At 42.6% G+C, this 25,684-nt stretch overlaps 1 protein-coding gene across 2 annotated transcripts; it reads left to right on the top strand.

Annotated features, from left to right (window-relative positions):
• The first annotated feature begins 71 nt into the window (after window positions 1-71).
• Orc3 (origin recognition complex subunit 3) lies at window positions 72-25,218 on the top strand. Of its 2 annotated transcripts, XM_089571005.1 has the most exons (19): window positions 76-334; window positions 592-717; window positions 1,601-1,724; window positions 4,931-5,079; window positions 7,035-7,121; window positions 7,201-7,331; window positions 8,681-8,840; window positions 10,452-10,565; window positions 12,177-12,310; window positions 13,315-13,357; window positions 15,320-15,433; window positions 15,522-15,601; window positions 17,338-17,486; window positions 18,865-18,956; window positions 20,451-20,539; window positions 22,009-22,147; window positions 22,810-22,929; window positions 23,001-23,062; window positions 24,919-25,218. In XM_089571005.1, the coding sequence occupies exons 1-19, from the start codon at window positions 308-310 to the stop codon at window positions 25,022-25,024; spliced, it is 2,046 nt and encodes a 681-aa protein (XP_089427131.1). In that variant the 5' UTR covers window positions 76-307; the 3' UTR covers window positions 25,025-25,218. The 2 variants fall into 2 exon arrangements, with proteins under 2 accessions (XP_089427132.1, XP_089427131.1); XM_089571006.1 differs by lacking the exon at window positions 10,452-10,565 and having other exon boundaries at window positions 72-334.
• The last annotated feature ends 466 nt before the right edge of the window (window positions 25,219-25,684 follow it).

Below are 25,684 nucleotides of genomic sequence, written 5' to 3'. Positions count from 1 at the left end.
CGCTGAGTGTTGTACGATGTAAGTAATGGCAGTAAGAACTCCACGTTGTTTAAATTAATCTCAGGCTTTCCAGGCTTACCAGAATCTCAGGCTTACCTACAGTGTTCTAGAACACTGTAGGCTTACCAGAACATGTTTTAAGCGAGGCGCCATGAAAGTCAAGCTAGCTGCTGTTGGCTATCAGAATTTTTGCCGCAGCCAATAGCCTGACCGAGCCGAGCCGATTGTCGGAGCCCGCATGTTTCGGAAGCAGTGTGCAGCGGTGGGACTCTGTCTGCAAGCTTACAAATTTGCTAGTTAATTTAGCATGGAGGACCTGAAGAGCATATCTCAAGTAAGCTGCCAATCCGAACCTCCGGGTTCAGCCAAGTTCACTTTATTGCTGCATTTCGTGTTCCATTCTTCGCTAACTCTTTCCGGAAATTCGTGTTTCTTTACTTTGCCATCCTCTGATCAACCTCCACTACTGTACAATTTAGTGTGAGGGTTTGAGAGCCTTCGAGAATTAAATGTTGTCTTCCTATTGGGCAACCTTAGATAAAGATAATAACTAGGCCTGTACCTTATCCTTCGCTTATTCCTTGCTTGCAGGCATGTTTTGTTTCCCTGCCGAAAAAAGCGAAGCAGAGCAAGCAGGTGAGATCTACGGAACAGGAAATTGGTCGGAGGTACACAACATTTCAGGAAACGTGGGAATACTTGGAGAGTGAAGTTTTGGTAAGAGCGGCTTCTGATTTTCTCTTTATGGTCCAGATTTTTTGTGGCAGCTTACATATATTCGTTGTAAACATGCTAATTCAGTGATTGTTTTGCAGTGCTTGTATCAATAATTTGACGCTATGCTTCTCAGAATGGTGAAAGGCGGTGTAGGATGGCGTAACGGTTTTCTGTTATTTAAACAGAAGGTGTGTCGCTTACGGGCAAGGGGAGTGATGAGGTTTGTCAAATTGTCACTTCAAATTTTAGCATAGCCCACAAGTTTGGTAGTGAGCCACTGCTGACACTTTTCAGGTACAGTCTTTGTCAAAAGTAACCAGGCTGCACGGTTTGCTTCTAGCTTGTTTAGTGGAGCCCTTGTGACTTACCTAAACATCAAAAGTTGTTGGAAGGTAAGAAGACCCCCAGTCCTTACCTTTAACAACCATTTCAGCTTCAGAGAAGCCGTAAGGGCTCCACTATACGGCCGAGAAGCAAACCATGCAGCCTGGTTACCTTTGACAAAGACTGTACATACTTTTGATGGCAGAAACTCCGAGACTTTTAGCTTTATCTCTATGTAAAGAAGTGACAGTCACTCTGGTAGCTGTACCACCTCCTCTGCCAACAGCTGTGCATAGATAAAGCTGTAACTTGCAGTAGTTATTGAAACTGATGCTTACTGGAAGGCAGCTCTTTGATTACCAACCTATTGCTACTTGTGCGGCACCCCATTCCCATCTATGAGCCATAACAGCGACTGGAGGACTACTCTTTAATTTTGAAATCTTGGTTGTATGCAAACTTTTCTATTAACAGCAGCTGCATGACGCATTCTTACATTTCTTGGCCTCCTTGTTTGGCTCGGTGCACCTTTCAGACCGCATGCTGGATTTTTTTTCAGAAATGCCAAGCAGAGGCACACACTGATGTTCTCAACAACGTAATATCATTTGTCCAGTCACACAATCCAGCATTGACTGATGCATCACAGAGACTAGACATACCTGTTGCTGCCCTCATGATGGGTATGTATTACTTTTCTACTGTCATAACCTTTGCAGCAACCTACATTTGGAATGAAAGGGAAGATGTGATTTCTGTCCCGAGTCAAAAAGCACATATGTGCACTCTTCATTTAGGGCTTAGAACTTTGGCATGAACATTTTCGACTGCGAATAACCTACATCAGCGGAGCATTGATGCGCTATCATGATTCTTGTCGCACAAGCTACTGGTGAGTGGTAAGCCAAGTTGCTAAGCTGACATTTGTCACTGAGCTCATCATTTGCAGTAAGTCTGCTTTGTGTGTCAAGGCATTAAAACAGGGGTTGCTGAGAGCATAAGGTGACATGCAGCATGCATGTAAATTTAGAACCTCAGCTGCCCCACTATGATGTTAGAAAACTCTCTCAGTTGTGTCGCTTCTTCATTGTTTTCATTTGCCTGGAGCTCTTACGCCAGCCGGTCCCAAGAATCGGAATGACATTGAATGGACAAGCAGCTATAATGCAATTTTTTTATGCCCCACACGATCTGAAGTAAGTTTGGACATTATCACCATTGGAGGAAAAAGTGTTAGGGTTTTAACGTAGCTAAACTGAGTAAACGTGCGAAAGCATCTGTTTAGCCTGGTTGGCTCATGGTTTTGCTTTGCTGAGTCGTCGGCACGTCTGGCTGCAATATTAGACTCAGGCTTAGCTCTGATTGAGGTTAAGCTGATCTGATCGGATCACGTCGCAGATAAATGTTGATGAAGAAAACAACGTGCAGTGCACAGCACGAGAGTGTGCTGTAGCTTAATGCAAGGCGTGATTGGCTGTGGCGATAGCATAGTGCCCTCGTGCAGTGGCCAGCAAAGCTGATCTGTTCACGCCGCCGTGGGTTCTAAACCCAGTCGTTACAAAATTTATTTTACTTTACTTTACTATTTTACTTTACTTTATTTTACTATTATCATCCGCGCTCACGCCACGCAAAACTAGAACCCCCCCATAGGACGTCTAGCCGCTTGAACCACAATCATAGCATCGCTCGCATCAACTGTCGCACGTTAGCACTCAGTTCTTCTTTTTTCCCGCACGCAATAGCTCTATGGAATGCCCTGCCAAACACCATTGTATCATGCACTAATCGCAAATCATTCCGTGAAATACTAAAGGACCATTTTTCGTGAGTGCAATCTTTTCAATTATATGTTGTGCTTGAGACAGACAAGTGTCCTTGCTTTTTTTCATTCCTTAGCCTTTGTTTACTCATGTGTTAAATTTTTTTTTACTTGTTACATATTGTATAACCTTTTCGACGTCCCTTACCTGTTGTACATCTCTATTCCTTTTCAATGTTATTTTTTTTTCTTTCTTTGTAGTGTTCTTGTCTTGTTCGTACAAATCTTGAGTTTGCTCCCCCCTTATGTAATGCCCTCGGGCCTTTAAGGGAAAAATAAATGAAATGAAATGAACTTCTTTATGGGCTGTTGCTATGTTAGGTTTCGCCAAGGTCACCTTCAAGGTCAAGCTTCACACAACCTTATGAGACGGGTAGACCTTATGAAGGAGCGTACAAACGAAGACAGGGATGAAGTGATAGTCGTGGAGGTCTGTGTCTTGGTTTGTGCGCTTATTTAGTTTTTCCTCGAGTATGAACCAACAAGCCCAGCAACAAATACTGCACAGTCATAGCCATTGTTGGCAGTTAAAATTGAAACTGAAAGAACTTAACGCTTGCCTTACCATGGAAAAACAGGCCATTCCAGAATGGTGTGCATATTATGTTTTGACTCATTAATTATAAAATTTTTCTTTATTGCAGCACATCATAGTGAAGCTAATAAAATTCTCTTTTCAGTGATACAAAAAAAAAAAGAACTATATGCTGGTTATAAAAGAAAAAAAAAATCTTTTAGTTGCAAATTCTGAGACACTTGCGCAAAATGCCACAAAAATATTAAATAAAAAATATAAATAATATTAAAATATTATTAGTATGAGCCTTCCACTATAGTCCTCTCATAGCCCATGGCTGATACATAGCTTCGAGATGTTAAACCTCGCACGCCTTGCCTAGCCAGAACTACCTTTGAAATATTGTCTTGCAGTTATTTGGCACTGGGGGGCGAGTTTTCATTTTGTACAACTGTATTGTGCAAGATAGTATTCATTTGTATTGTATAGTATTTTATTTGCAATGTATTAATTCCTTTCCACTATTCATTACATTATTATCGTGTTCTCTCTCCCCTCTCCCTTTTGTGTAATATCTCAATAGGGGCCCTTGAGTGTAAAATAAATGGTGGTAGGGGGGGGGGGGGGGGATGATAATGGTAATTCGCTATGACACTGGTGCTGATGTCTTTTTTTTCCAAAAATTATCTCCATACAGCTGTCACTGTAGAAGGTTAGCAGTTAGGCTAAGTACAATACGACAATTGTTGGGTAGGAAAACGAGAGGTGTAATGGTGGCTGTACCTTCAAGAGTCAAAAAGGTCAGAGACCAAGTGTGAGTTCAAGATGATGTAGTGAAATGCATCTGGGGGATGAAGAGAGCCAGGCTGAGAGATGAACTTATGAAATTTGCTGTAGTTGTGTGGCTATGGCCGGCAATGATAAGGTGAATTATGGGTCAGTGAAAGAGGGGTTTGTCTTGCAGTGGACTTCTCTTGGCTAATGAGGATGACCTGTACTTAAGTTTGGATACCTAGCTGAACAAGAAAAAAAGTTCACAACTTAGTTGTAGACAGACAAATGAGCTAGAAATATTCAGAGATGTTTATTTCCTTCTACTGCATGTACTGGGACCTTTTATTGTGGTGTTTCGTGTGAACTTTGAATGACTTGTGGGATGAATGCAGTTATCACCCCGTCCCGCCTCTTTCTCTATCGCTATCGATCGGACCCTTCCTGTCCCAACTGCCCCTGTATCTGTGCGGACCTGGCCCATTGCCTCTTCTAATGCCCGGCTGCTCAGCAGTCGGGTTCCTTCCCCCCACCTTCTTTATCCATCACCACCTGGCTCGACTGGCTTGGCGCTGAAGGGGAAGAAGAACAGCGGCTTCTGGTTGCCCAGGTGGTCGAAATGCTCGGCCTGTAAATTATGGTCGATTAAAAATCTTTTACTACTACTACTACTACTACTACTAACTTTGAGATGTCTGGCTCACTTTTAGCTTGTGAAAGCCATTTGTTCATGCCTGTGATTAGACTGTATTTGCATGACAACTTTTTCTTGCGTTCAGGTGTCAACATGTCAGACCACACTGCCATCTTCAACCTTTTGGTGTCAAAGCTGCGCTCATCTGTCACTCAGATGGTTGCGAGGCTTAATGCAAAGGACTGTGGCTCCATTGCTGCTATGATGCAGAAGGCTGTCTTGGACATTGTGCAGGTAACAGTGACTTCCTGTTAACAGAAACAGTATGTATACTGCATTGGCAAACGCTTGTTGGAGTGGAACTCCGGTTAAACAAAAATCGCTCAAGTGCTCAGAGTTAGCTAAATTGACTTTTGTAAATCTTATCTCAGTTGAATCTAGTGTGAATAGATTCATTTGAAAGATCTCAAGCTGAATTTATTTTCGTTACCTTTCTTTAGGTTGAACCCATTTGTCTAGTCAACTTGAAGTTTGTAGGTTATTTGATCATTGTTATAAGCTTTAATTGAGAGACCCCCTGGTGTAATCTGTGCTGTCTATTATTTTGGCATTGAACTGGACAGCGTTTACTCTCATCAGTTGCTGGAGGAATTTTTTTTTTTTAGTGGTATGCTATTTTCAACAATGATATGCCATTTTAGTGATATGCCACATAAAGGTACTTGAAAAATGTCTGTAGTGGCTGCACATCCATCATAGTCCTCCATAGGGAAAGTGATAAAATCCCACTCAGGATGGGTTCCTGGCAGGGAGACATGGTTTGTCCAGCACTGTTCACCTCATATTTATGGGAGGTATTCAGAGAACTGGATAGGGAAGAGCTGGGGATAAAAGTTGATGAAAATACCTTTAATCTCCGATTTGGTGATGACATTGCTAAGAAACGTGGGAAACATTGAGGACCTTGACAGGCAAAGCAAGAGCAGGACGATGGGTCCAAAAAATTGGTGCGCAGAAACCTTATGTAATGTTCAGCAGTCTTGGAAGAGCAGAACAGTTCACGATAAGGAGCAAAACATTACAAGTTGTCAGATAATACATCTACTAAGGGAAGGTAGTAAGTACTGACCTGGACCACGGGAGTGAAAAAACTAGGAGAATAAGAATGGGGAATTGGGCAGGGAATCTCAGGTCATGAATAGTACTTTACCAGTATCTCTCATAAAGACAGTATACATCAGTTTATCTCGCCAGTACCCACATATGAAGTGGAAACTCGGAGACTAACAAAAAGGCTTGAAATTAAATTCAGGACAGCTCAACGAGCTGTGGAAAGGAAAGTGGTAGGTGTGGCATAAAGACTCAGGAAGAAAGCAGAGTGGGTCAGGGAAAAAGCACGAGTAAATGGTATTCTATTCGAAATCAAGAAGAAATAGGCATGGGCAGGGCACCTAGTATGAAGGCAAAGTGACTGGTGGTCCCTTAGCATAACGGAATAGATTCTAAGAGAAGGCAAGCGTAGCAGGAAGGGGCAGAAAGTCAAGTGGGTGGAGGAGATTTTGGTGTCTGTGGGGATAAGGTGCCTGCAGCTGCCACTTGACAGGCTTATGTGGAAGGATATGAGAGAGTCCTTTGTCCCGCTGTGGATGTAGTTGGACTGATGATGAGGAGGCTGCAATTTTTGTGGCATAGCTACATATCGCGAAAGAGCATAGTCCGAGGAGAATAACAGTGAAAGTATGAGTTCCTTCTTACTGACGACAAGGGGACCATCTTGGCAAGCTTCAGTTAACTAACTTTGGGTATCCTGTAAAATTACCTAGCAGGTGAGTTGCAGCTAGTGATTTAGAAGCTTAGGAGGTGAAGTATGTTCACATTTAGTATGTAAAAGGTTCTGATACTATTCAGTAACTATGAAAATGAGCAACTTATGAGAGATAGAGTGGTATTGAAATCAGTGAGCTAATGAACCAAATGGTCATGCCAGATCCTGATCATGAGAGAGAAACTAGCTGCAGAATGGGGTTGCGTTTAAGTGCATTTAGCAGATATTGACAAGATATAAATGGCAGCTAACTTAGTATATCTCTCATAAGAAAAACTTGTAGGTTTTCCTCCCGTGCCTTCCCTTTCCCATGCGGCTAAAAATCGCCAGCAGAAACTGGCAATTAAACCGGTCTTGTTTTTGTAATCATTGAGCTCTGCAAAGATATTTCCACCAGTACTCATAAATTGTCTAATTGACTTAGGGGCCTGGATCTGAAGACTCCGAAATCAAGAAGAGTGCATGCACAATGTCCATGTTAGCAGAATGGCGTGAATCAGCTCTAACCAAGGTGAGCAACAAATAGGTTATACCATTTGATGGCTTGAAACATAGTTCTAAAAGCAATCCACGCTTAATTTTTTCATTAGGCTCCAAGATCGCCGTCAAAGCGACAAAAGAGCTCTTGCGGAATTCGTGAAGAAGATCCCCTTGTTGTCATACTGGAAGACCTGGAAGGGTTCAAGGTGTCGGCATTGGAGGACTTTATTTTGATTTGCAGGTGATGTTTCTTGCGGGAATATTCTAAAGTTTCTTTGCAGGTGCTTCAGTGCCTTTGGGCAAAGTAGGCTTAATCCTTGCATAAAGACCAAGGAACACTAGCAGTGCTACTTACGAGAGGGGATTTGGGGATGATCAACGGCTTCTACAGAGGGTGTGCATGCATTGGGGCTGAGCAAGGAATAAGGCAATACAAATTGGGTAAAGTCTGTAATTTGATCTGCCGTGGCATATTCAGAAAATTTGTTCAGATTGAGAGGAGTCTTTCTAATGCACTTATTGCAGATGGGACCAGAGTTGAAGTTGAGTGAGTTTGAATTAATGACAGTCTACTTAGTATAGAATTATAGAATTGAAGAGTATGTCAGCACTGCAAAAGTACTATTCCTTGAACAAAAGATTGCAACAAAATGGAATAATCAGTTGCAGATAAGCAAATCAGTAAGGAATTCTTTGGAACTTGTTGTTTATCAGTGATGATAGTAGTTGCCTCTGGTAGACACTTCCTTCGCAGGGATGTTCTAGGAAGAGACGAATGGGAATGTGTCGCACTTTTGCACTGAGGGACTGCACCTTAGTGTCTACGGCCAGTTCTATGTGAGATGAACACACTGATAGTTTTTGCAGTCGTTAGTTTAATGACACAAGCAGGTTAGTACTAACTTGTCGAAGAGCCAATTTCATCACAGCTACACTTTATGCAGTTACAGTTGGTAAAACCCCCAGCGGACTTGGACAAGCCAGGCTTATCAGAAGCTGACTGTTATTTCTAGCTCATGATGAATCCAGCTTCTTGTATGCTTCCTGACACTCTGTGTCTGATTTAGGGCAAGTAGGGCTCGTTCCAAGCACTTTTTTGGTTTGCGGACAGATGGCAGCACAGGTACTAAATGGCCATTTTGGTACCATTTTCATGTGTCTGTTATGGGGTCAAATGAAGCACATAGAATGATTATACATTATGCCTGGTCGTTTTATTCGTGGAATGCTATGGGGGGCCCGAGGCTGATGACGCATGTTCAAGTAATGGATGGATATAAATTTGAATAGCTTTTTAAGCATTCAGTGCCATGTAAGAATTCAGTGAAGGTATCCAAACGACGGCTTGCTTTTACCATAATGCAGTGAACAGGATGTTTCCAGGATGGGTTAGGTTCTATACATAGGAGCACCAAGAAATTTTTGAGATCTCATGTACTCAAAAATAGAGTTGCCTGGAAAATGATGTGGCACAATAATGATTACAAGAAGCAAGTATTGATTCGCATTTACTTTCTGAGGTGTGTAACTTTGCCTGATTTGTTCTGCTTGTTTTGTTTTTTTCATCTTTTCATCTGCCTACTCTTCTAGCAACTATCTGGAGAAGTTGCCCATCGTTTTCATCTTTGGCGTTTCAACAACCGTGATGGCAATACACAACATGATTCCCCAGAGTGCATCGTCATGCCTGGCCATCGAGACATTTTTTTCCATGCCTGTGACTGAATACTTGAGCCAAGTTTTCGAAAAGGTAGTAACGCAGTTGAATTATTAGTACCTCCATTCCTTCCTTTTCTGCTTTAGCTGCTTATTACCATTGAAGTAGTAATAAGCTGACATTCTCCTACCGAACAATTATAGCTTTTTATACTGGTCTTCCTGTCTACAAGCAAGAATCCATAATTGTTTCTTGTATTTCAGACAGAATAATTAGCACAGGGCAGAAAAATAATTAGACAGTTGCTACTCCAGTCTGCTCACGGTAACTAAATCTCACAAAATTTTCATTTCAAGTGAGTGCATTGTAATTTGAGAAATTCTTTCGGGGGGCTGTCCTCAAGCAATACTGAACCTGCTTGGTTTACACAGTGCTTTTAGTTGTTTTAAACTGTTGGCTTTCTCATGCGAGCCAGCACCCAGGGAGAGGTAGCTGAACACAGGCACTCACAAAATGCCAGGTAATCAGAATATGGTCATGTTTGGCATCCAGAGAGAGAGAGATTTCAGACTCAGAGAACTGTGATGATACTTCTGTATTTTCAGATTTTATCATATCTTGTTGGTTCTTTTGCCTAAAATAAGATATATTAGAATATATCTTATTTTTGGAAGTTTGTGAAAACAGATAATTTTGTTTGAGGTTATATCTACACTGCTGTGCTATGATGTTTTGATTAGAAGAAAACTGAAGATGTCTTTCAGTGTTCTTTTAATTTAACCTGAAATTTGAGTCTTTGAAATTTTTGCACGCAGCATGTGGAAGTTCAAAGTTTATCAAGTCTTTAGTTGCACTGCCTGCAGTATTTTTTTAAAATAAATAAATGAAAGTGTCATTGATACCTGTACTATTCAATCTACTGGGGTAAAAATTTATAAATTTTCACATTGCACAAAAAAAAATATTGCACAGATTGCACAGAAGAAATTGCCACTTCCCATATCATTAATTATGCAAGTTCTGTTGGGTCGTTGTTTGTCCACATCGGGACTCAGAGTCTCAGTTATACTTCTTTGACTCTGCTGGCTGCCGCGGTGGCTCAGTGGTTACGGCGCTCGGCGGCTGACTTGAATGATGTGGGTTCGATCCCGTGCACAGCGGTTGCATTTTGATGGAGGCAAAATGCTAGAGGCCCATGTGCTGTGTGGTGTCAGTGCACGTTAAAGAACCCCAAGTGGTCAAAATTATCTGGAGCCTTCCACTATGGCGGCCCTCATAGCCTGAATTGCTTTGGGAAGTTAAACCCCATAAACCTACCATAAACCAACTTCTTTGACTCATACCCCCAAGTGCTTATGCTTGCAAAATAAACTCAGGCAAGCCATACCATAGGTATCATAAAACGGGAGATATCAATCGTAAAAATGTTTTTCTGCATTAATTTCACACACCTAACTTGAGTTGGTTCTGAGCAGCTTGTCGCAGAGGTTTCGAAATGCAAGCTCCAGTGATTCATGTCACATGATATTATTATCCCATGTCTGTTCTAGCTTAGATAAGAGTTTGCATGGGCTGTATCTTATAATGGTAATCGTGACACTATCAGTCCTCTGATAATCTGATGTCTCAAGGCAAGTGCTTTTGCACCAAGTGGATGTTATGCTGTGACATGGACCTAACAGGTATTTGCAAATTACCATCCAGGTCCTTCTAGAGCCATCCATTTCCTTCAAGCTTGGCCACAATGTGTTCCAGTTCATTGTCGACGTTGTACTCTTTCACGACTTCTCTCTAACAAACCTGCTTCAGATGCTGAAGGCAAGTTCTGTCATTCCTGCAACAGGTTTCTCGAAAGCACCAGTCTTTGAAAAAAGAACCCACTTTCCCCACTTTCCCCCAAAATGCTTTGTTTTAAAAGGCTAGCGTAATGAAGTGGTCCGGCATTGTGGTTTAAGCAGTGCAGTTCTTTTATCTGTTTTGATGAAGCTTGGATCTGCTTGTGGGTCTGCTTTGCCAAGTTCTGTGACGACTGTTCCGGCTAAATTTCATCAAGTTAGTTTAGCTCGTGTTGGCATTGGGGTGCACATCACAGCCTGAATCAAATACATATTCCAGTCGTAATGTAGGAGCTAGACACCGCAGCGGACACGGGACAGAGAAAGAAGACGACACAGGGCGGTACACATTTCGAAGCCAAGCGTTGAAGAATCCCACTTGCCTCCAGCATTCTGCTTTTAGGATTTTCGAAACCCTTTTCCAATGTCCTACAGATGGTCCAAGCGCCCCGAACATTGACGAAACGTCAAGGGGGCAGGTCTAGCTCCTTCATATCTCACCAACTGGCCTACACATCTACCCTCGTAATGTAGGCCGCAGTAAAACCTCTTGGAACTTAAAACCACTGCAACGACTTAGACTCTTGTCAGTTAAAAGTAATTGTCAAGAGTGTGTGTTGTTAATTAAACAAATTAAAATTATTTTTAATTATCTAAATAAAATGATTTGTTTAATCAAACAGTTAAGTTTTAAGTTCATTGACAGTGATTTTAGCCGACCATGTTTTCTCACCAACATCTTTAATTCCTGTGATGTGTCCTGTTCGATAGTTTTATGGTGATTAAATGTTTGTGGGACACTTTGCATTATTTATGGTGTTTAGCTGTTAACGTAACACAGATTAAACATAAAAAAAAAACTGCACTGAAGCCAGGATTCTAATTTTTTACTGCTGGTTTGTGTTGTGTGAGAGGCGTCCAGTGAGGGGAAAAGTGCCACAGTAGTCAGAAGCTGCTTCCAAGCACATTTTTCCTGTTATCCCAGCAGAGGTAAATAATGAGGAATGTTGTGGCTGCAACTGGGTAGCTTCCGCACTTAGAGAACTTTATTTTCTTATGTGCATATACTACAAAGGCATTTTTTTTATAGTTCTCTTTCAAGGAAAGATACGACCATGTAGTCTTTGCAGGTATGGATTATACGGCAAGGAGGACATTATATCCTGGGTAGAGTGTAATCAAAATATGATTAATAAGCTAAACTTAACGAATCAGCTTAAAAATTTTTGGTTTTAGGGCACTAGATTATATTTTGAAATTGAAGGCCGTCATTATTGAAGGCAAGCCCACGTCTTAAGATCTCAAAAATGAGGTGCTGAATGAAATGCAAAGTGCTAAGAAAAAAAAAAAAAGAAAAACCTATTGCGAGGCCAGAGTGCATTTGTATCCAAGCAAACAACTGGTCTATTCAGGGTAATATCGGTATTTTATTCTAGGAGGTTCTGCCACTACGAGAGCATAGATGGCACTTCTTATTTCCTGGTTGCATTCTTGGGCTGCGAGAAAGTCCATTTGTCTTTCATTGTCCGCGTTCTAAATGTTCCTGTACTCAGTTGTACCTCGTGGAAAGTGCATCGCTCATGTTGTGTTCCAGATTTGTGTGTTCGAGCATTTCTACCACAACACAGCTTCTCTTCTGTGTTGTCGTCAAGAGGAGCTGAAGGATGTGCTTCACTGCATGTCACAGAAGGAAATGAATGATGTCCTCAGTCAGCCATCGTATCAGAGGTACTGTTTGGCTGTACGACGGCATTACTAATTTATGAAATTCTGAAAGGCAAACTGAAATCACATCCTATTCATTTTGGTGAACAAGTGGAATAGTGCGCATTAAAGACTACTTGAAATTTCCGAAATGCTGTGAGCAGTTTTTAAACGAAATTTCTTCATACTTTTCAAGCTATGATATGATGCAGGGCCAAAATATTTTTTTCTATGCATATCCCAAAACAAACACGTCTTTGATTCTGTAGAAACATTGGCATGCTTGCAATGATTTGCTAAGATTTTGTGGTAGTAGTTGTATCCCCCCCCCCCCCGCCTCCCCGGCTTCGACTCCACTTCCTTTGCTTATGTACGCGTGGTACCTTATGATTCTGGAGCAGTTCTGCTGAGGCGCTCTCGACAGTATGCAAGTAATACAGCATTAGTGTAAACAGTCATTGCTGTGCTGTTCACATCTCAAAATTGGGTATCCATTGCCCAGTCTTTTACCAATTAAGTTTAGTGTGATGCAAGCAGTTCTTGACAGTTTTTTCTGGGTCATTCGATAATTCTAACTTTCAGATAATTTGAACATTTCCCCTGGTTCTTTGAAGTACAAATTAATGAGTTTTTATTGCGATGCCCTATCAGCTTTGCTTGAGCTAAACTTTGTATTATGTTCTGGTGGGGGCAACATGAGACATTTCTTTTGTTTCATAATTGACCTCACTTCTAGTCGAGCTTGATGTGGGAACATGCTCTTGAAAGCTATGTGTAAAGTGGCTCCTTGAATGAAATGGCAAGTTCTGTGTTTTTCTTTTGAGCAGTGCGCAAATGAAGTGAAACATCATTTGCAAAGTGTTTCATCTGCATTTTACCTGGCTCTTTCACTTCTGTTTGCATGCAACTACTCTTCATTTGTCATTGGGTATGTGTAATATCTTGCAGAAATGATGAAACTTGTACCATTTAATATCTCAAAGCAGTTGTGAGAAATGACTTTAATCACATCAGCTTTTATGCTCCAGGTATCTGAAGGACAAAAAACCTTCATCAGAAAAACCATTGAAGGTGAGTATGTGTTGTTGTCTTTCCTTTGTTGATACCTATGCTGTATTCCTCAATACTGAGCAAATATATCTCTACTTACACTGCTTGTGACAAGGACGGTGAGATTTGTATTAACGAACCTGCAGTTCCTGTAACATAGGAAAAGCAGATTTGAAGAGAAGGTTTTGTTGAAACTGAGGCAAAACTCTTTGTGAAACTAAAATTTTCTGCACCTTAGAGACCATCAGTGTTCGGTCAAAAACATACTGACTGGCAGCATTGAACTGAGGTTCAAGACTTAGCAAAAATCATGCTCTAAAGCAGGAGCCATGTCTCTCGTGTTATGCGGAAGTGGCACATTGTGTTCAGAAGTTTTCATCAAGTGCTTTCTAATGGCTAGGGGGATCATAAGTGAGGGGGATGCATCTGAAAAACCTTGGCAGTTATAGCCTTCCATGTCTCCCGTTCATTTGGCCAGGTGATTGGTGGGTGACCCATCGATTCTGAGCTATGCACTACAGCAGGGGTTCTCAAACTTTTTTGCTTGGAGGAACCCCAAAAGCCTTCAATAAGTTCCAGGGAAACCCCCCCCCCCCCCCCGTTTTCACTTACCAGCAATGTTGTCGAGTGCATTTTTGCAAAGAGAGAGTTGCAAAGGTTAAATGTTTATTGCACAGATTAATACAAATACTAATGTGATGGGTGGTACTGCTTCCCTTTTAAGAGCAAGTCAAAGCGTGGCTCAGTAGCACTCAGAGCCAGTCTCATATCAGCTGCCGGGTCAGGGCCGGTGAGGGTTCTCGTGGAACACAAGAAGACAGCCTGCGGAACACAGGGGTTCCGCGGAACCCAGTTTGAGAACCCCTGCACTACAGCAACAGAAGGTACCTTCCTGTGGTTGTTGAAAATGATGCCACTGATGCAGTTTTGAATGCTCATGGGAGAGGCCATTGCACTGAAAGGGAGGAGAGGAGGTACGAGTAGAAGGAGAGTCAGCTAAGCTGGTTGTTTGTCAGTATCGGATAAATGTGGCACCACGCTCGCAAGTGTTATAATGAGCCAGTGGGAACCATTGCTGAGAAGATATAAGGTGCCACATTTATCCGATATTGACAAACAACCAGCTTAGCTGACTCTCCTTCTACTCGTGCCTCCGCTCCTCCATTTCAGCGTAATGACCTCTCCCATGCGCATGCAAAACTTTATCAGTGGCATCATGTTCCACAACCACAGGAAGGTAGAGCCCCCGTCTAAAGTATACAGCCCAAGGGATTTGCTTCTTAGTTGTTTAGTGCGGCTCCCTAGCACATCTAGCAGTCCAAAGCTTGGGAGGATTGAGGACGCCAAGCCATTCCCTTTTCGAGAGATTACGGCAGCTGAGAATTCATAACGAGGCACGCTGCAGGCCTCGAAAGCAATCCCTTGGGCTGTATACTTTTGACGGGGGCTGTACTGTTTGTTGCTGTAGTAGTTGATTCATAGTGAAATGTCATTTTCCTTTTTTTCTACAGAGAATTCATTGCATGGGAAATGATTTGCATAAATACCACAGGAATTCACCTGAATTCATTCAGCAGTAGGTTTGGCTGGTGATGCGTAGATGATTCTGTGAATTTGTTTTTACACTTGCATCTTTGCACTTGCCATGGCCGCTAGCGGGTGCCTAGGTGCATGTTAGCAGGTGCAAGGTGTTTGACTGCACTGTTATGATAATAGGTCGATGCCATTGGTTGGGCCTTCATTGCTGCTTCCTCCTTGAATTGTACCCAGCTATTGTTGAACCTTATTCTACTTGAAACTTTTATGGAAGAACTTTAACAGTGCTTGGTATGGACTCGCTGAGTGTTTCATAGAAAATTTTCTTCAGTTTTATGAAATTTCACTTTTTTCTCAGCGCCTGTCTCTGAGCATTTAATGCTCCAAATCTATTCATATCAGCTAGTTGATTCATGGTGAAATGTCATCTTTCCTTTTTCTCTGCAGAGGATTCATCGGATGGTAAATGATCTGCACAAACACCACAGAAATAGCTTAATGTTGCTGCACGTTCTCTATGAATTTGCCAAGAAGCTCCCTGGCTGTTCCCTTGGAAATCATGTGAGCAGTTTATTTGCTATGAATCCTGTTTAGGAGCTCTCTCATGGGTCCCTCTCATTCCTTTTGTTTTGTTGTGCCGTCCTTGCAGTTTCGGGAAGTGTACATGACTTACCTCCGAGCACCTGTGAGTGAGACCGAAGATTTCAGCAAGTTGATCAAGCTGATTCGGTAACTTTGCTCCTCCTCATCTATTCAGCAGGTATTGGGTAAAGACTATCTCAGTTTCAATCAATGGGAGTGGCCATATCATGAGCACTAGGCTATTAACTGAGAAGAGTTCTCGTTGCCACATTCGACAATGCTAAATTACTCTATGTGCAAACCAAACATTTCTGTTAGACACTTTGTAGGTTAGTCATAAAGGCGTGCATTTAGTGACGCAGTTACAGAACATTTTGCTTAACTGCTTATGGTGGCCATACTCGTCAGTCAAAACCGAAATGGTCAATAATAGTTCTCAGTCATAAAGGCATTAGAATCTCCAGATGTGAGAATGGTTATTAAGCGACCCAAAGAGACGGGAGACAAACATATTAAAATAGGAGAGAACAAGTTGAGCAGATTGCGATTATAGAAATAGGGCATTCTTTATAGTACTCATGTAGGCACTGAACACATTGAAGTACTATGTAGCTCTACAGATTGACAAGCAGCGCACACTAACGGCTTGGCTTTGGCTAAAGGTGACTTTAATGGGCGATATTCAAAATTCCGCAATTGTGCTTTACAACATAACTATATTGCCAAAGACAAGGTGGTTGACTTCTCTGTGTTACGTTTCGCCTTCGTCGTGAGAAAAAAATCGGTGTGGTTGCAGCGGAATGCCGATGAGTCACGAAAGGCACACGGGGTCAACGCCTGAATTAGCCACGGAAGCGGCGTCAGTCATCCACCCCGCATCTAGCCAGCAAGCTCTGCAGCGCACCGTCCAATACAGAAAGAAGTTAGCTGCCACGTTCGGCATTACTAGGCATTCCAAGGGGCCGGGGGTCAGGCGGGTCCAGTCATCAAGTTTGACAGCAGCATCTGTCTTCCAGGAAGAAGTGGTCAGCGACAGTTTCCCCTACACCGCGCGGACTTGTGCGTGCAACCACACGTGCGACCCTGCACGTGCGACCACATGAAAAGCGCGGGAACGCTGTTCGAGAACCTTCCAGCGTCTACGCGACGCAGATGGCATCCTTCTCTCTCTCCCCACACGTGTTGGGGGCGTGTTCCTTAATGAAAGGGTGTGTGATGGGTGCCTCAGTGGACTTTCAGGACACTCCTTCCTCGACAAGCCCGGCCCCCATCTAGGGAGCCCAGGGAAAAGAAACACTATAAAACTCGGCAGCGAGGACGGCGGAGTAGCTTCTCGTCATCAAGCTCCTTGTTATTGAGACTCTCTTACTGAGAGGTTCTCCCAGTTGCTTTTTGTATATAATGTAAATTCACTTGTATAAAGTTCTTCTTCTTGTCTTTCCCTTAAACCTCGTCTCCGACCTTCCTCATCCCCTCTCCGGCACGATCATGCTACCTGAGCCACAACATCTGTAAAAAAAAAAATTCCAAAGGACAGGTGCTAAGGGTGTAAATAGAATGTAAGAAACGTATTTTGGAAGAACCGAACAAAGACTATTTCTTGTTGCTTTGTTTTAGTTGGAAACTCATGGTCAGTCATCTTGTCTTGGGTAGCATTGTTATGCGGGAAAGCGCACTTGCGGAATTTTGAGTACCCCCCAGCCACTTGTAGCCAGCCATCAAAGCTTACTCTAGGACTTGTTCATCTACAAGCTTGCAGTTCAGTGAACCATGGAAGTAGTAGGGAAATTAAATATTTGTCTTGAGTACACATTCTAAATATGTTCGTATTTATGTGTTCTTTTTGCGTGTACAAGTTATATCTGAACATACATCTCTTGCAGCGTTATGTCCATTGACGAGTTGCAGAAAAGAATGGGCGATGCCCTCTCATTGCTCGAATCCCAAGGAGATCTGGAACATGCTCCCCCAAGTGTCACTGGGCTGAAGACTCATCTCGAGGGCTACAGAGAAAAATTCGAAGCCTTGTCTAGTATGTATCTTTCTTTTTTTCTTTTTCACGGCTGGAATTCAGTGGTCTATATTTCTCAGCGACCCCGTGTTTATTATGATGTTCCAGAAAGGGCTTCCTTGGTCAGATGCTGGTACATTTTTTTCTAAAACTGCACAGAATGTACCCGGAGTTTCAGGAAAGCCTGCTACTAATTGTTAAAAACAGGCTTTATGACCTACAAAGATGGCTTCTGTGGTACAGTAATACCAGTGTTAGCGTACATCAGAAAACGAATGACTCAAGTTAACTATTAAGCTGGCTAGGTGATATCTGATAGGGAACTTATTATCTATAGCAGGTAGGCACCTGGTCGCAGGTAGAGTTTTATAGCTGGCCATTATTTGTAGCCATGTCATTTTTTAAAATTTTGGAAGCGTAATTACGCTAGGCACTGTGGCTCATCAAATTTTGACGCTTTCATGCCAAAAGACGCTTGCTTTCCAAAAGTGCGAGACTTTGTTGCACGCAAGGCAATGTCCTGCAGTTAACATCACTACGTGGTGCGCATGTCACGCGACACCTCTCAAGTGTGGGCTGGAGCAGCAAGCAGCGGCTAGCATCACGGCACGGGCGGAACGCGGTGCATGCACTGTGGAATGGTGTGTACTAGGGGCAATGCTTTGCAGTGGACAAAGGTTTGCTCTTTCGAAAAGTGCACTTCTTTTGGCACAACATGGCCAAAATTCAGTGAGCTACAGTGCCGAGGGTAATTGCGTTTTCAAAATTTTGAAAAACTGATATGGCTTTGCTAATGGCTGGCTACAAATGTCTAATTGTAACCAGGTGCCTAACCAACCGATTTAGTTGTAAACATGATTCACATTTTCACTGATGTCTACCAACACTAGTATTATTATGTCGCAGAAGCCATCTTTAAGAAAACTTGTTGTGGGACAAGATGGTGTGTAGCTTTTGGAAGAAATAATATTAGTGCAAAAAGACGCCCGTGACAAGGCCAAGAAAGACAAAGGACAAGTGCTTGTCTTGTGTCTTTCTGCACCTTTTTGTGTGTATCTTTTTTGCACTATTGTATATTCCAAAAGCCTTCCCAATACCTCAGAAAGTCAATTTTTAAAAATTAGTGGCAGGCTTACCTAAAACGAAATACGATTTGACATTGGGGTACTTCAAGTTTATAAATGTGTTAAAAGCAAATAAAGAGAACATATGGTCTGGTTCATTTTATGTCTTATTTACCTGGTGATTTCATACCTGTTGTTTGCAGTGAACTTGTTGGGGCTCTTCTCTTAGGCGCAAAATTTACGATCGTCATTTTGGTGAACTTTTCATACAGAGTTTATTTGACTGAAAAGGTGTAATGGAATGCTCTGTAGCCTTTCTTTTTTTCTTTTTACAGCTGATAACCCTGAAACCAGTGATGTGAATGAAACAGCAGAGCCGGTATCCTTGGATTGGGGCAAGCTCAGAAGCCGTTCGCAGTTCCAGGAGGTTTGAATGCTTGTAACATGAATGCAGTGGTATTTTGTTATTCTGCTGAGATACTTCTTGTGCAAAACACCTCTGGTGAGCTGTTCACAGCTGTAAGCCTAGTCATTTAGATGGAATGCTATGCAGAATAATTACACACGCAAGCAGGGGATCTGTGTTTTTAGCCATAGGGAAACCCCAGTAGCTTTTAACAGCAGGTGCTGAGAAACCCATGCTTCTTTGGCTTCTCTTGCTTTGCGGCTAATATGCAGCTAATATTCGTGGATAAAAAGGACCGAAGCAAGCAGGTGCGCAGCTCCTTAAAAAATGTCCAAATGCCATTAAAAATGACCACCTGTATATAGAAACAGTTTGCTCTAAGCAGATATGTTTAGCCCCAAAATAAAGTGGATAATGGAAATTGGGGTGGGGGATGGGGGTCGGTTCAAGGCATGCATAGCTTTAGGTCTGAGGTAACCCAAGAAGCACTTCAAGAAAGTCATATGTTCCATGGAACCAAATTAAAGAAGCTCTGGTCTTGTGTGTGCATGTGCACAGTGTGTGGTTGTAAATGGGGGAGATAAATGCGTTCTCCCCGCTTAACCGCGGCTGACACAGTTCAAACCGCACGGACCCCACCCCGTGGTCGCGAGCGCTACTGAGTGCATGGCGACCACGGCGGGCCCTGCCCTGCGGGAACAAAGGAACGACACACTGGCTGACACAAACAAGGCATTTATTGCTATAACAACAATAACGCCAGCTAGCATCAATCGAGGATGTCCGACTCACCAGCATGGTTACGAGCGAACGTTCGTCCACGGTAGGGCAAGAGGGAAGCTCCGAGGCCAGACGGGACGAGCTGAGGGGAACATGATTCCACACGAGGTCGCCCGCGGCGAAGAGCGGAGCTTTGCGCGTGAACGTCCACACGCTTCCCGGTCCCGAGCAAAAGAGAGCCCCTATCTCCCTGCGCGCGCGCAGCAAAACGCCATTTGTGGCGCTGGTGTCGCTGCGACGCGAGCGCCCTCCCCTGTTAGTTAGAGTAACACAACTGAGAAGGGTGCGTTGCGGGGGAGCTAATCACAGTAGGGGGTGCACTGCGGGAAAGTGAACGCAGGGGACGAAGGCGTACCCACAACAGGTATGTGCATGTGTGTGCATAGCCCGTGAACGACGGCCTTTTAGTGTCATGAAATGTAGCTTTTGAAGCTAGGATTTTTCACATCAGTACTTGAAACAACACTGATACCATGACCTCTCGACTGTGACCACTGTTTTCAGGAGTTATTTGTAGTAAGACATGTTCATGAAGACTGTGGAGTATTAGGCTGTGGTCTATTCTTGTATTTCTTTTTTTTTTAATAGATGAAAAGAAAGAAAGAATGAACTTAAACTTTGGGGGATTTTGGGAGGAGGGGAATTATTCATGTTGACATCTTGCTACGAAGCACTGCTGTAGGATTGAAGAAACAAATCATTGCATTGTAAAAAATATTTTTCTTTTTATTTCAGAAACTGAAAACACTTACGAAGACAAAGCGGGTGTCTCCTTTTGAAGCCTTGAGAGAAGAATTTGCAGGCTTCTTTTCTGAAGCCTTCAGGTAACATGAGGAATTTTTTATTTTTATTTTTTTTAGGAGAAGATGCATTGCTAAGGGCTTCAAGACCACTTACTAGTACTTGTTTGAGTTCACATGACATAGTAAAACAGTGGGTTTTCGGGAATCTATCTGCTAAGAGTTTGGCAGCTTACATGTAATTGCCCAACACACACTAATCTGTGCTGCATGCAGTGTGCATTAGAATGAAGAAAAAAACTTGAGGTGCACTTACGCTCCACCCTGAAGGTATGAAGCGATAGTGTTAATGGGTCCCTTCTGCGGCCTGGTCTGATTTCACAGACGGGGACACTGTTCTTCGTTTCACCCTCATGTAGCACTTAACCTACCATTAAGAGTACAATGTGAGAGCATTAGAGATCCCTCTCGCACAAGTCTTTCATCTCAGTGGCTTAGGTTCTGCCTGCATGCCCATATATGCTGAATTTGTCATTCTCTACTTTACATTCATAGCGGTGTAGCGGTTAAGCGATGAGCCATTGCTTGTCGGTTGGTTGGTTTATGGGGTTTAACGTCCCAAAGCGACTAAGGCTATGAGAGACACCGTAGTGGAGGGCTCCGGAAATTTCGACCACCTGCTTGTCATGTGGCTGTTTAAAACATAGCCAGAAGTAGAGCTCGTGAGACAGGTTGCTCTTCCCAAGCAATATCTTGCGACCAATCTCTTGTGACCAATCATTATTTAAACTGTCACCTGTCACGATGAGCAGTTTGCTTATAATCTGGAGGGAAGGTTGTAGTGACATCACAAGGTCATGTGGCCTAGGTGGCAGGTGGGACACTAGCTTTCCTTGACATGCCGATGTCGGGGTTGCTGCTGAACAGGACCCATAACGCTATCACCTTAATATATTATATTGAAAAAAGCATGATTAAAAGCCAGCTGATGTGTCCTTGATGCCTTAAGACTTGTGAAGGCAGTTTAAGAACACTTGTTTCAAATCAATAACATTACTGCAGCTCCTCCTTCACATTAACATTTTGCACCTTTTCTGCTGTGGCAGTGTTAGAGGCATCAGAAATGAGTGGGGAAACGTAAAGTAGTCAGTCAGTAATTGGCTGTAGATTGCTATGGTTTACCAGATAGGGTAGCCGCTCTGCTCTGCATCTTTCAAATGCTATGTGTTTTCAGTCATCAAATATGGTTTCGTTTGGATTATCTGGTGCAGAATGAATGTCTGTCTTTAGATGCCTGTCATCACATAAGACTCTCTCGTCTGGTTTCTCCTTTCCGTGGAAGCAAAAGGTCTGAATTAACCACCGATGCTATTTCAACTGAACGGTTTCTATGTGCACTGAGAGCAGAGTGGATCAGCTAAAATTTTTATTGAATTAGTGAAAGCATACATAAGCTTGTTGCATAATGAGCAGACTTTGCATGGCCACAGTTCTGCATTGACTGGTGGGAGGTCTTTTCTTTTTCGTTCTTAGATTTTGTTTTTTTCTTTCAGTGACCTTAAACCGCCGACAACTCTGCCCCTTCACGAAGTGCTTTACTATGATGATGCCCTGACAATCAAGCAGTACTTCACACCCTCTCCAAGATCAGTGCTACATGTGGCGTTATCCAAGCCTTGCAGCGTCCTGAGAGTAAGTTCTGGACTTGATTGATCGAGCAAATGACATTTAATGCCCTATAAATTGCAAGCATGAAATGCTTTTACTAGCCTTTTCCAACATGCTTTTGCGGAATTTTCATTTGAATTTGTTTTAGAAATTTTGCATCGAAGTCCTACTACCCCACGGTGAAGCGGCCAGTTAATGCCAATAGCTGAGTGTAACTAAGCAAAGCGATCTAGGTCGATTCTAAAGCAGCGAAGTGGGTGCTGTGAGTACTTTCACAAAGCAACTAACATATTTTGTACTTAAAGGGCTTGAGGAATACTTGTTGTACCAATCTGGCAGTAGCAGTGATAAGCCTACCTCTTAGCTATTGGCAGTCCTTGTTTTCCTTCCTAAAATTTCCACTGCACATCTGTATAAAGAAACTAAAAACTTGGTGTTCTTACTCCTGTAAGCATAAAGGGTTCTGAAACATGTTTGGATGTTTGGTTTTGAAGATAGCAGTATTTAAGATATGTGTTAACAATCAACTTAACCTTACAAACTAGTGCACATAAGTATTATTTGGCTAGTGCCTGAAAACAGCCAGGAATTAACAAACATTTGATTTGATGCAAATAGTGGTTCAAGGGGCTCATCGCTGTATTGCAAATTAACGTGTTGCTTTGCCTTTTTTTACATGTCATCAGTGTGAATGCTGCAAGAACACAGGCAGTTCTGAAATCTCTCCATCACTTCCTGACCTGAGCATCAGCTACAAGCTACATTTGGAGAGTGGCAAACTGATCAACTTATATGACATGATGCAGGTATGTTATACTGATGGCTTGAAAATTGGGACTCTCCTGAATTGATGCACTTATTACTGTTGTTCTTTCAGTCCTTCAAAGCTGTGAAATCGGGAGAAAAGAAAATTTCGGCACAAGAAGAGAAAATTGCAGAGTATCCTTTGTTTTTTACTCTTTCACAGCATTTTTAGAGTAGCTGTAGTTGGTAACCTTTTGCGGTGCGAAGTATGTGTGCGTCTGCCTTTTCTTGAGTTTGCTTGTCTGCTGTGATAGGGTTGGTGCGAATCTCAGACTGTGTTATTTAACACAGTGCAGTCGGTTACCATGGCTAGTTTGCAGGTTGGCCTAGAAATGTTTTGTCAGTGCAAAATATTCTGTCAGTGCAAAATATTCTGCATAACAGTGACTGTGTGACATACGATGGCTGTAAAAATAAGCCCAAGCATTGCAATGGGGGGCACAAGTGTAGAGGCAGTGCCTCCAGTATGGTTTTCAATTTTCATCAGAATGTACATCTGTTTTCTTTGGGGTTCTGATTTCACTTCTAGTGATAAGTGTATAAATTACCGTGAGAACATGGTTCTGACTAGTTTTGACCAGTATATGCGTGGTTTAAATAGGGTGGGTGGTTTTCAGTTTCCATCAGAATGTACTTCTGTATTTATTGGGTTCTCCTCTCACTTCTCGTGATAAGCATGTAACGAACCATGCAAACAAGGTTCTGACTAGTTTTGACCGGTATATGTGTCGTTTAAATATGGTTGGCACTAAGCAGCTCAGTCCTCAGACCATCTTTCAGCCACTGGCGTTGGCCAATTCTCGTGAACCAGCTAGCCTCGTGAACCAGCTAGTGAACCACATGCCGCTAGTGGGATCCGAACCCACGACCTCCGAATTACGCGTCCGGTGCTCTACCGCTGAGCTACGGCGACGGCTGTCAATTCTTCTGCTTTCGGGGGTACTTATGTTCACAAATAACCTAACCTTTTATCTAGAAAAGTATGTTCGGTGACCGTTCACAGTAACTGAAACAGCTTAATTCGTTATCCACAAGCTGGCAGCCTGAAGCATTTCTCAGCAGTCTGGATCACACCAGTGCTTCTCGTTCATTGTACATGCATCTTGCGATGTAAGCAATAGTCGATTTCTAGCCACCGTTGTCAAAAACTACACTCAGTGGCCATTTGCCTTTGCTAAAACTTGTAAATTCACGCTCCACAATCGCTGAAATTGCACACATGAACCCTGCGATCTCGCTAGGCGCACTAGTTGCAGAAGGGGGTTGGCATCAATTAAAATTGAAAAACTTGACTGCCGTGTATCACTGGTGAGTGTTAAAATGTACACGTTTGAAATTTAGTCGCTCATTTCGCTTATTTATAATATGGACAAGGTAGAGGCGAGCGCAGACATACTGACTCCATCACCTCATCAGTGAGAAGTTTTCACTCATTTGCTGATCTGCTGATGACATGAAGGGCGACAGTCAGACAACCGGATTCGTTGATGTCGTTAGCCTGAAAAAAGATGTCACACTACAGTTATATACAGCTGTTGGTCAAGCTGGTGTCGTTGTCAGTCGAGAGTGACCACAGTGACTGCCAGTGTTGTCGTTGCGCTGTTGTACACACCGAAGACGAATGAACGGACAGAGGTGAAGCTCGACAGCAGCAGCGCCTTAGCAACACAGTGAGTGCTGAAGCTTTCAAATGCATTTGGAAATTGTTGTGCAGCACTGCGGGAGTCCGTTGAGTCCGGGTGCCATTCCAAATGCACCCATGTAGCACGGGTATAACATTGTCACATCTTTGAACTGTTATAAATTGTGCAGCTCTTTGTATTCTGAACAAGGCTCAGAAAAGTGTGTTCAGTGGAAATCACTGGTTATTTGCAGAAAGTACTTGTGGCGTTGTTGATCATTTTTTAAGCTCTGCTCTGTTCTTGAAAGAAGAGCAGTGTATTTTGTTGTGATATTTTTGTGTGGATGCAACCTTGACAGCGTACTTACAGAGCCCAGTTTTTTCGATCGATTGCTGAGCTACAGTTCATGGGACTTGTCAAGCCCACTCAAAGAAAAACAGATCATGTGCAACGAATGACATGGGGATTTTGCTGATTTCCTGTGCTGACAGTGTCATTTTACCTGTGTCCTTTTTGTCTCTCTTATCGATTTGCATGTACCCACCACTTCGTATATATATTTTCACAACCCCTCGCTTTGCATTTGAAAACAGGTGAGATGTTTACATTTTGAGCATAAATTTGTTATCGTTCTCTTATTTCACAATAAATAAATGTACAGTTGTTGTAGCTCTTACTTGTGCTTATTTCTGTTATAATTTGTGGCGTCAGAAGAGTGTGTTTCATTCGAGCAAGCATTTGACAAGAAATGAGCTCGCCATGAGAAAAGGAATTAAACTGGAGGTCGTTAAAATTTAGCCTGATTTAAGCAGGACACAATGTGTCCTGCAAGCATTTTGTCTTAGTAGTAGTTCTTGAAGGAGTAAAGACACCAAATTTTTGTTGTGCCCTTTGTTATTTGCCAACGATGCGTAAGACATTAGTATGAATTGATCACCATGTGGTAATCCTGTTCGACGAGTAAATAATTTTATACACTAAAAACTCAACTCACTGATTAGTTCGAAAATCGGGATAATTCCAACTGCTGCAGCGGTCCTGGCCAACGCCCATCTAACTCTATGCTATCGAACGCTTTCTAATTTGGACTCTGGGTCTCGCATCGGTTAATTGAAACGGGCTCCAAAAAGGAAGC

The sequence above is a fragment of the Amblyomma mixtum genome, chromosome 2, assembly GCF_055824585.1.
Source record: "Amblyomma mixtum isolate Tamu chromosome 2, ASM5582458v1, whole genome shotgun sequence".
Taxonomy (NCBI): Eukaryota; Metazoa; Arthropoda; class Arachnida; order Ixodida; family Ixodidae; genus Amblyomma; species Amblyomma mixtum.
The sequence above is the reverse complement of the archived record's forward strand: the minus strand, read 5'-3'. Positions and strand labels throughout refer to the sequence as shown.